Here is a 12,129-nt window from a genome sequence, read left to right on the forward strand (position 1 = left end):
ACTGGACTATGTCCTTGGCAGGGCGCAGCGACTGTTGCCTGGCAAGACATTAATTCTGAAGGTAGCTTTTGCTCGAACTCAACATACAAGATCTTACATATATATTTTCAAATACACTTAAAGGTGGAAGCTGGAATGTTTTATCACAAGAAATTCTAGTTAGCTGTTTCGTATATTTTGTGCTTAGGCAAGCTAACCATCCGCTAGCTATGACATCATAATAAGTGTAAGAAATGAAAGTGGAATCCTCTCATTTGACAACAAAAGGAAACAGAAAGATTAAGTGTAACTTTGTATTTCCCAAAATATCAAACTGTTTGAGATTTCTATTCATGATGTCTGTAATCATACTTCGCCTATAGTAACCCCTAATCTCAGTTTTTTTTACCCAAAACTAAGGACCTATATTTGCAGGTATAACAAGTTAAGTTGGGAAAGTAGGTACACTGATATTGAGAGCTTCAGTCAAAGCTTGCTCATCAGTCCAGTACAGTGTATGCACCTACTGATGGTGCACCAACCCAACTGCTGTTTCATCCTACCTTCACTTGAGAACAAGACTTTAAGATGCTTTAGCTCCTTCACTTTGGGAATATCGCAAAACCTGACTTTAGACCACTCAATATTCTTTAGTGTTGATATCAGTCAAGTCTCCCATCTCCCTCTATTAAATGCCTTATACGGAGATATTAATGGTACTTTTTCCTCTCTTTACAGGTGATCCTGATTCTCACCAAGCTGTACGACTTTCATATTGGCAGCGTCACTGAGAGCACTCTTTGGAGGTGAGTACAAAGGGTTTTTTCATTCACAAAATATTTACAAGATGTCTTTGAATGCCGCTTTGAGTACTGAATGGTATAATTAGCCTTGTGCAATGATCCTGCGATTGGCTTGATGTTTCGGCGAATTGACCAGTCAGTACAACATATGCTCCAGTGGCTGACAGCTAACAGAATCTGACTCAGCTCACTGTTATGAACCCTTATGATAAATGTTCTTCATCTCTATTTCGCCCACTCATTTTCTTGCACAACCATCAGTCTCTTTTCCCACCTGTCTGCTATCACTGTGTCTTTTTTCCTTCTCCTCTCCCGTGGCACTGTGAACAGCGTGTTCTGGTGTCACGCACGGTCAGACGGGCACTCAGTGTGGAGGATGCTGTTTGCCATGCTCTTGTTCTGCCGTATTATGATGCACTCCCCTTCCTCGAACCCTCCCGGGAATAAACACAAAGACACACACTTCAGAAAATAGTTCTTGCACAGAGTAAAAACAAACTACCCAAAGATGGGCTGCACATTTCTGATAAGTTGATAATGAGTGGAACCAATTTTCAAATAGTGTAACATGAATACAGTTATTCCTTTGTCTGAGGTTTCGGGAGATGCCTCATGTGACAGCGTGCTCTCGGGTAGGATTTGAACAGTTTTACCATGGAAACAGTGTGTAGTATGGGAATATCGGGTCCTCTCAGGTCAATTACCGTTCACAAAAACCCCTGAACAGCAATTGTCCAATCCTAGAGCTTAGCAACCGTTGCTAGTCACAGAAGGCTGCATTTTCTGTTAGTAAGAGTGGTATTCAAAGGCTTGTGTCTTTTGTCAACCCTTTCCGAAAACTTAAAACACAATCAGAATCAGAAATCCTTAATTCTTCCCACAGCAGATACATTTACGTTGTAACTGCAAACGGACAGTGCAGATAAAGAGCTAAATAAGAGACACACAATAAATAGGCCCTTATCTGCTTTTTGGAGTTTCCCTTTCCTGTAGTGTGTTATAAAGATCTTTTGTGCATTTACAGCATACTTAAATATGAGGTAATATGCTCGCACCCTAAATGGGTGACTACGATACAAGGTAAGCAAAGAAAAAGGAAGACAGAAAAGCCAGTCAGAATCAGATAAAACATTTTTAAATACATAAAGGTCCGTTTTTTTACTACTCAAAAACAATGAATCCCATCCTGTCTCGATTCGGATCAAAATTGCTTTTTGACTGTTCCTTTTCTCCAGCTACGCACTTCTGTACTCAAGTATGCAATAACTGGTTCAAACACAACCAGCTCTATTTGCCTAAAGAGAAACAAACAGTGTTCCATCTGCACATCTTTTTTTGTGGAGATTTTCAAGACGACAGTCCCTTTTTAAGCGCAAAACATTTGTACTTCTCAAGTTTTGCTGCTGCTGCCCAGCTTAAAGCGTTAGTTTGACAATGATGAGCTGTGCCAAAGTGACTGCTAGCCATTTCTGACATTTAGACAGCGACTGTGTAATTTGGACCCCCGAGGCAAAAACAGAGTCCTGTTTTGGTATTTGACTAAGCGCATGGAAAATGGAGTCCCCAGATATTCTTCGGAAAGAGAGAAGACAGCTATTTTAGCTGCATCAGTTAGGCATATATAAAATAGTTTGATATATTTCTTTATGGATAGCCTCTATGACAGCATTTCAAAACCTTCTCTGCCCTTTTAAACCCTCGTTACCTTTTCTCCAATGCTCATCCATCTGTATGTGTAGAAGTTTCTCACTTTTGTGGTCCCTCTGCACTGTTGCATAAACCCTCTTTTACATATCCCCCATCACAACCACCACAGATGGCAGAGAGGACACAGTGTAGCCTAAAGGAGAGGTGAAAACCATCCTTATGTAAACTGAACGTGGCTTCAATAAACTCCAAGGAGAAAACTTTGGTTAATCTCAACACTAGACACTATACATTTTAAATGCTTGTATGTCAAACAATATGTGACCTGCTCTATTGGAATGAGTCACAACAAGACCAAACACTTCTTAGCTTTCTAATGATACCGTTATTGTCTTTCCACCCCAAATATTGACCATAATATATCATACACTATTGTAATGACTGTAACCAAGACACCATTTTGAGCAAAAGGCCTTCAAAGTTTTTGGCCATTGTTATATTACGAGGGGAATCCAGGCTGTCCTTCGTAATGTTCAATCTACAGCACAATGTTCAGGATTATCTATCGATTCATCTATCGTATTGATTAGGCTAACTCATTTTAATCTAGGAGAAGCAACGAGGACATTCTGAAATTTAGATCAGATGAAAACCCACTGGACCAGACCCTCCCATGTTACACTCATTAGGGATTATTTTTTTAAGAATGAAGTCATTTTTGAAGTCAATTATGTGGTTCTAGCTAGAAGCTCTGTCAAATTAAAGAGGTTTTCATTTAAATATTGTGATTAAATGTATGTTGAAAAAGTGTTGCAATGTCAATCACTATGGTTTTCAGCAATCCAGCTTTAGGCTTCAAATCAGACACTAAGTAGTCACTAAGTTAGACACTAAGTAAAAAAAGGAAGTGAAAGGACAAAGTCCAAATCGGGGCATATCCAACCTTTTTTGGAAAAATACAACTCGGAAAGAACCTTCATAAACTATGTTCAGCTTTTAGGAAGGCAGCCCCAGCCCCAGTAAGATGTAGTATAATCATGAATTTATTTGCACACAAATAAGTCATGATTGGCCTCAACCAAGCACTTTTTATCAGAGATAAATGCAACATGACAGTTCAACTCTGTAGGGAAGATGTAATCAGGTGAGATAATTCCTCCATGGTGAGAAAACAGGCGCATCACTGTGCTTGAACAGCATTATTGGCAGCACTCCCAGCCCTGTCACTCGCCCACAAACTTACAGCGAGGGGAGCAGCTGTCCGTCTAGGCTTGACTTTCCCGTACATCAGTGTCTGAGAAGATGCAGTATGTATGGCAGGAATGTCAGAAGCTGAAGGAAGTCAAATGGACAGGGGAATAAAAAAGGGGAAAGATAAAAGGCTAACTGTGTATCGGAGGCGCCATTTTCTTGAATCAGCTCAACTGTGTTGGTGTGGAGAAAGCCCGGCTGTCTCGTGTCAGCTACGCTCCGTGATTCGTCTCTCCGTTGCCGGCTAATTGAGATCACACCTCTGATAGGGTTTGAAAAGGAGCAGTTGGAAAGAATGTTTATCACTTCACGGGGAAGAAGTCGCAAACCTTTTAGCAAAGGTCAAGGCAGTGGCATCACCTCAAAGTATCGCCCAGTCAATCTGTCAATTTGTATGAACATGCTGACCTTAAACAACGAATGCTGATCAGTCAGCCTGTGCATAATCTTCAAAGGATGTGCATATGTGCGCAGTAGATAGGGGGGGAAGAGAAGGAAGGCGGACTTTTCATTGTTGACAATGAATCAACTCAGCAAAACAATTCTTCTTCAAAGTTGTTCCGCCTCTCTCATCTGGCCTCTGGAGTATTGTCCCTCTCCAGATGAAAACAAATATGACAGGCCCTGTACTCTTTTGCAGGTATTCAGACGTGGGCAAATTGATGCGAACAGCAAAGTCAGGTTGTATTTCCCTCCTAACACGAGGTGAATTCGACAAATTCTATACTTGTACTTTTCGCAAAACAAGCTTATCCAGCAGTGACTTACACAGTGAGTTTATTGAAGGTGTGTTCAGATTACTGAGCTGGAAGGCACGATTATGAGCTGATGTTCTATTTTTGTACCGGTACAACACACATGAGCTAGTACTTATATCTAATTTTCTTTATATATTACTTCAGGCTCAGTTATAAAGACATTAAGCACAGGCTTATAAATAAGAATCCTCAATCTGAACTTACAACGTTGTTTTCTCTGACAGTCAGTATCTTTTAGCATTGGAGCTCCCCTCACTGGAGACAGAAAGCACCACTGTCAGGCCAGCACCAATAGCATCAGAAACAACAACTGTGTTGTTGATAGGAATATAATGAGATATAACCTGTGGTATATTAGAAAGATATTGCAAAAGTGTGCCTATTCAGGTGTAGTTTTGTGCTAAATGAGTTTAGTTTGACTAAGGTTGGGTTCGTAAATAGTCAGGCTGATCATCGGAGAGCAATAGCACAAACTGGAACATTGGTTAATTCACTGCACAAGGAAACACCCTTCATTTTTTTTACATTTAGACAGTAATGTTTTTATTTCATGTATTTATACTTACCTGTTCGATAATTCATAGAGAAATAGAATGCAACACTCTAATTTTAGTGTAGGGCATCATATTTGATACAGTATATGAATGCATCCTTAACTTAATCAAAATTGAGCTGAGATGTTGACATTACCTCTTGCTAATTAGAAAAATCTATTAACTTTAAAGCTTCATAATAACTTTGTTTATTTGCACTGAACTGAACAAGATTATTACAATTTAAGATGTGATTCGTTGCTGTTTTAGCAGTAGTAACCTTCATCAGCAACCAAACAACAATTACAAGGAGCAGTGAGTGAACACCATACATTTGCTGGCTGCCATTTGCTTTACATCCAGGTTGCATGAGTTATCACTATTGACCGTTGTTTGCCCTGTCAACAAATCAGGCTGGTGCAGGAGGTCTTGCCAGTGACAATTCTTTGCCATCATCTAGTTTTGCCTTAGGCAGTACTAACAAATTACCAGGTTCTATTCCTAGTTGAAAACCAAAACACAGTGAGCCGAGTTGAGATCAGTTTAGCCGTACCATGAGGTGTAAATGAACAGAAAGTTGTGCAGGTGTTCCAAATAAATGTGGACTTAAATGCGCTGTCATACTGCGAAGGATGCATTGGATCTACTTTCGGAAGCAGTGAGAAGAGCATGTAATGTCAGTTCAATCAATAAATACTGTGTTTTAGGAAACAATACTGGATTTATTGCCATCTGTTCAAAGTGTGACAAGTAATAGTCTTTCCTCTTTGGGATGAAATAAACTCTAGGGGAAGGAGAAGCCAAGCAGGGAACGGAGAACTCCCTTAGGAGTCTAGACACTGGTAGTGGTGAGGGGCTGAAGGGAATGTTGATGGATCCAGTGAACAGGAGTGATTCTGAGCTTGACCTTGGCCCAGGATGTGATGAACTGAAGGTGAATGAGGGCTGTGTCTGTTTGCGTGAAATGACAGCTGAGAGCTTTGATTGGCTTATGGGAGATGAGAGCAATTAATTTGGTTAGTTTAGCTGGGGAATTGGAGGGTCAATATTAGTAACATAGAATTGTGAATGAGTGAGTATAGAGACAGTCTTTCTGATTAAACTTGTGCTGAGCCTCATTAGTGGTGTCAGATGGGAACATGTTGCCTTAATTGGGCATCATCTTGGTTTGGTGGGTGAAAGTGCCCAGGGGCCAATAGTTAAGGCAAATTTGGAAATCAATTATAGTCCTTTGGTCACAAATCGTCAAGCTATACTGAAACTAATCTGGTTATCCTGTTACATTGACACTGAGATATCAAAATGCTGTACTTGCAGTGACTGATATGACAGACAATCGTACTAGGTTCAGTGTTTCCCCTATGGAGTCATAGCAGCGGTGCTAAGGCCCAGCAAAATGTGAGTGCGTGGAATTTTTTAGTGTGTGCACGTGCGAAGTGCGCCCCGCCAATATGTTTCTATGTGTCTGCCAGCACAAGAAAGGCTCTTGAGGCCTAGTACATACAGTGGCAATGTCTCAAGATTTAGCAAAATACACCTTTATTGAACATACAGTAACACAAATACTACAAATCCACATAACAAAAAAACAAAAAAAAGTGTTCAAGGCTTTAAATTAGCGACTAAGCATCAATCAAATCTGGCTCTATTATATATATCTATATATATCTATATATATATCTATATCTATTATATTAGTGAACCAGTTGACTTAACTTGTCCAGTTGCCAACTGGTTGACTGCCTTTTCTTCATAATCACTATCCAAATACTTAGATTTCTTAAACATATGCATGTGATTTATGAGCTCTAGTCTTATAGAGGTCTTGTACATTTTCTCAATGCCACTTTGTTGTAAAGCTCCACTGGAACTGCCTCCGCAAATACCTCTAGTTTAACAAGTATTGTGTGGTTTGAGTTCAATCAATATCAAATCAATGATCAACTCTCTCCCAATGGCCTTCTAAATGATAGCACCATATCACCAATAAACATGTTACATTTTTAATTCCCCCCCCCCCCCCCCCCCCCCGCCAGGGAACATTTTCCTATGTCATTAAGGCACATTTTCGCACCAAATTATAAGCAGATTAAGTCTAATTATTTTTGATTTAATAGGTTTTATAATTGCCTTGAGCAACTTCATTTGATGAAAAAAGAACATTCTCTAATTTTAGTTTTTACCCTCTAGTAATCTTTGATTACAGTTATAATGATGTTTGGTAAGAAGAAATAAGGATAAGTGCCTGAAATTAAGATCACCGAAAAATAAAATTGATTTTGAAGTATTGAGTAACAGGTAAGAGAGTTAGTGGGGGATTTGCAGCACTAGTTGTTTAATGTCTTGAAAATAGATAAATGCAAGCTTCACAAATTGTACATAACTGTCAGTTTCTACTCATTAGAAGTACTACTTAGTATGTGACAACGGTTGTATATTGTATTCTATAACTCTGGTCAAGCGTTCATATACTGTATATTGCATCAGAACCACTGTTAAAGCATGTTACACATCATTTAGGGGTGAAAACCTGGAATTAAGAATCTGGTATTTTTTGGCCAAAGTTCCCACGGTAATTAATTAAGGAATATTGTTAGATATTTTGTTTTCTCGAAACGTAAACTAAGCATCAACGCAACCATTCTTCAAACCTAATTTATATTGAATACAGTCATTCCTGGCAAAAATAGTTTATAGGGACAAAGGGAAATACTACACAACATAAAAACACATATTTTGCATTTTGACGATCACATTTTATTCTGTGTCTCATGCTTTTATTTCTATCCTACAGTAATACTTTATTTTTCATTTGAAAAGGTACCCAGTAATAACCGGAGGAAGCTGTGTCCCTTTTTTGTCCATGTTACTGACCGTGACTAAATGTTTGGCTAAAAAGAAAAATATAAATGACCTTCAGTGGATTTGCACTATCTCTGTTTTGAGGCCATCATTGATGGAGGGGTTTCCTTTGCTCAAACACTGGTCACCATCACAGAGAGAGAGGACGTAGGAGGACAGGGGTCTTCAACTCAAATTCAACGAGGTCCAGTTAGAGAAAATGTCCCCATGCAAAGGCCCGGAACATCAAAATGTCTAACTTGCTTCATGAATTAGTGTGATATATATTGAAGTGACCTGTAGCTTTATCAACGTCTGCATGTAATCAACAACCGACTGCCAATCAAATAAAGAAAGTACAATTCAACAACAACAATATTTATTGTCTATTAACATTGAACTAGACAGATATACAGTAAATACTGTGAATATGTGTAATGTTCCTCTCGGGCTGCATTTTAAAATAAAATAGAGAAAATAAATAAAATAGCTTTTAAAAATATGTGCATCTTAAAAGTGCTTAATTTTAGATAAATAAAATAAAGTGTAGCAGCAGCTTGAGTGTCCCTTTTTCTTTGTTAACCGTTTCACATCATGACTTGACAGTTTCAGACGATTATAGAACAATATCAGTCTTTACACATCATAGCAATTGAACAGTTTTAAAGTTTCTCTTTCTTTCCCTTCTTTCTCATATATTGCGAGAATTGAGCTTGAGCTTGTTGTCCTGCCAGGAGTTTAAATCTGGGCTGAAATGGTGTCAGGGCCATTATCATACACACATGCAGGTGCTCATTGGTTAGCCTCGGTTAGCCTGCCCTGGAACGATATTTAGTTTTAATTTTGATCCTGGTCGACTGATCATATTGGGCTCTGAGACTGCTTATTTTTTGTGACCTCAGTTCTGAATTGAGAGGGAATGTTTGGACAAACACTTTGTGTTTTGTCTCATCGTGGCGTTTTGGCACTTTTAATGAGCGCCACGGTCTCTGAACAAATGAGACACACTGGTTCTGTGCTCCCAGTGGGCAGGATGAACATGAATGAGTCCACTCAAGGTTAAAAGCTCTGTTCTCACTGTCCACTTTCCTCTTTTTGGAGAGTGCCATGTGTAATTATTTGTCTCTCCTGTCACGCCTGTTCACTCTCCTCTCCGCTTCTCTCCCTGTATCGCTAATTATTCTCTTCACTCACTTTCCTCTCCGCTTCTCTCTGCCGCTCTCTCATCTCTTCCGCTCTCTCATCTCTTCTGTGTTTCTCACCCTGTATCGCTCACTCGTCTCTTTCGCCCCCTGTCGGCGGCGGTTAAAATAGAATCGCCCGTCAAAATTGAAATCCCCTATTAATGTATTGATTATAGGTCCGGGTCCGTATAGGTCGGCGTCTGGGTCCGGATCCGGACCGCGGTCCGCCTGTTGCCGACCCCTGACGTAGGAGATAGCTCTGCATTTTCCCTCCCTTGCTTCAGACTCCTCTCCCACTATGCCATGATGGGGTCACCTAGGGGTTAGGAGTAACATCCGCTCAAATTGCATCATTTTGCTGAGCATGCTCACAGGCTATGTGATATTTCACAGGTCAGTGCCTATAATAAGGGCCCGGCTCTCTCGGAGAGACCCACCTGATGTCTCTGACCTTTTACAATTGGACTTGGTTTTTTCCTCAAAACCTTGCCACCCTGGACTCGAAATAACTTTCAAAAGCCCTTCTATGAAAGCATCCTGGAGAGGTTTAGGTTTATACACCTACTGTTGCACTGCTTGCTCGTGTCTATCATTTGTCTAACCTAGTTAAGATTCAACCACGCCCACTTCAGCAATAACGTGAAGCAATATTACATCTACTCTAGCTTGGGGAAAAAAACAATATGAAAAACATTGCAGCGGTCTGCAGCAAAAGGAATTTTCGTTATACTCTGACAGTGTTGGAGAGTAACAAAGTACATTTACTCTAATACTTTACTCATGTACAAAACGTTACAAAACTAAAAACTAGCAATAAAGCTCCATGGTGAATTCATACTTTAAAAAAAACTACAGCTATGCATAACTCTGAACTCTGCCTTGACTCCCAAAGATGATGTTCCCATTCAACTATTGTCAATTACATTTAAATAGAAAACACTTTATCGCAGATTACAATAGTCTTTGACCTATTACTGATACATCTCAGTCCGCTGACGTTGGTGTAGTTAGGAGGTGGGGATGTATGTGTCAAACAATCACAGGGCTACAAATACTAGTGTTCGTGTTCCATGTGAAACTTAATGTCAACTCTGGTTTGTTGAATTTTTGTCCGTAACTTTAATAAATGTCACAATAATCCTAATATGATATTTTTCTCCAAATTGTTAAGCCTTAATACACTACCTGCTCAGCAACAAACAAAGAAGAGTAAATATAGTATCTACATGTGTGCATTTGTCAGTTGGCCAAAAACACGTCAGCAACTGAAATTTGATATGACTTGGTGTCTTCTGGAGATTGTTTTAACACGTACCCTTTAAAAACTGTGTGTAAAAACAACATTTGTAACACCAACTCGCAAAAACAACAAATACTAAGATAGTCCTGCATTGGCACTGAACATTGGAACTAAATAAAATTGGGGCTTAATAATGATCTAGTATGAGCCAGGGTTCGTACGGGTGCTTGAAATCCTTGAAAATGCTTGAAATTTGAGGTGGTGTTTTCAAGGTTGCATTTTGGGAATGGTGCTTGAAATTGAGATAAAGTGCTTGAAAATGTAAATGCTTTACTTTTACAATAAATTGCTGTCTGACTGAATAGTTCGCTTTTTAGATTAAAAGAAAAATAATTGCTTCACTTCTATATAAAACAGCTCCGCTGCGGCCCTCCCGCGCTATGCGCGCGACCTGCAAGTGTTTGTGTTACGTGTGACCTGGGCATTCTGATGAGAGTGATAGATGACTGTGTGCCAGGAAGTTGCAGTTTCAACGAGCGTTGGCTAGCAGAAGACAAATACAAGCCATGGCTAAGACGAGGGTCAAGCCCACGAGTAGCCTCCTGCAAAGTTTGCAAAAATAACGATGCGAGAGTCTGCGCTGACGAGCCACATGAAAGGTACGCCGTAGAAGAGCATTTTAGATTAGGCTAACGTTGCATGTTATGTTTGTTTAAGCTAACGTTAGAATAATATATATGATATGTTTTATAATGATTGATCATGAAAGTGTTCTCAAAGCTGGTAAAGGTGCAGCTAGTTTGAATGACTTTGTATACTGCAGGGTAGCTGGTGGATTTACTCCAGGTGGAACTAAAGTCTGATTCAACACTTGATTATATTTCACATCATTCATCCACATCTGTGAAGTAACTAAAGGTATTAAATACATTTAGTGGAGCAAAAGTACACCATGTACCTCTGAACTGTAGTGGAGTAGAAGTACACCATTTACCTCTGAACTGTAGTGGAGTAGAAGTACACCATTTACCTCTGAACTGTAGTGGAGTAGAAGTACACCATTTACCTCTGAACTGTAGTGGAGTAGAAGTACACCATTTACCTCTGAACTGTAGTGGAGTAGAAGTACACCATGTACCTCTGAACTGTAGTGGAGTAGAAGTACACCATGTACCTCTGAACTGTAGTGGAGTAGAAGTACACCATGTACCTCTGAACTGTAGAGGAGTAGAAGTACACCATGTACCTCTGAACTGTAGTGAGTAGAAGTACACCATGTACCTCTGAACTGTAGTGGAGTAGAAGTACACCATGTACCTCTGAACTGTAGTGGAGTAGAAGTACACCATGTACCTCTGAACTGTAGAGGAGTAGAAGTACACCATGTACCTCTGAACTGTAGTGGAGTAGAAGTACACCATGTACCTCTGAACTGTAGTGGAGTAGAAGTACACATGTACCTCTGAACTGTAGTGGAGTAGAAGTACACCATGTACCTCTGAACTGTAGTGGAGTAGAAGTACACCATGTACCTCTGAACTGTAGTGGAGTAGAAGTACACCATGTACCTCTGAACTGTAGTGGAGTAGAAGTACACCATGTACCTCTGAACTGTAGTGGAGTAGAAGTACACCATGTACCTCTGAACTGTAGAGGAGTAGAAGTACACCATGTACCTCTGAACTGTAGTGGAGTAGAAGTACACCATGTACCTCTGAACTGTAGAGGAGTAGAAGTACACCATGTACCTCTGAACTGTAGTGGAGTAGAAGTACACCATGTACCTCTGAACTGTAGTGGAGTAGAAGTACACCATGTACCTCTGAACTGTAGTGGAGTAGAAGTACACCATTTACCTCTGAACTGTAGTGGAGTAGAAGTACACCATGTACC

The 12,129-nt window shown here is 39.8% G+C and overlaps 1 protein-coding gene across 3 annotated transcripts in view; it reads left to right on the forward strand.

Annotated features, from left to right (window-relative positions):
• The window catches only part of sorcs3 (sortilin related VPS10 domain containing receptor 3), a 309,125-nt gene that overhangs the window by 135,692 nt on the left and 161,304 nt on the right, over nucleotides 1-12,129 (forward strand). For all 3 annotated transcript variants that reach the window (XM_034232799.1, XM_034232800.1, XM_034232801.1), the window contains exon 2: nucleotides 718-785. In XM_034232799.1, coding sequence (XP_034088690.1) covers nucleotides 718-785 — 68 coding nt within the window. The remainder of the gene's footprint in view (nucleotides 1-717; nucleotides 786-12,129) is intronic.

Source organism: Gymnodraco acuticeps, unplaced genomic scaffold, assembly GCF_902827175.1.
Source record: "Gymnodraco acuticeps unplaced genomic scaffold, fGymAcu1.1, whole genome shotgun sequence".
NCBI classification, from domain to species: Eukaryota; Metazoa; Chordata; class Actinopteri; order Perciformes; family Bathydraconidae; genus Gymnodraco; species Gymnodraco acuticeps.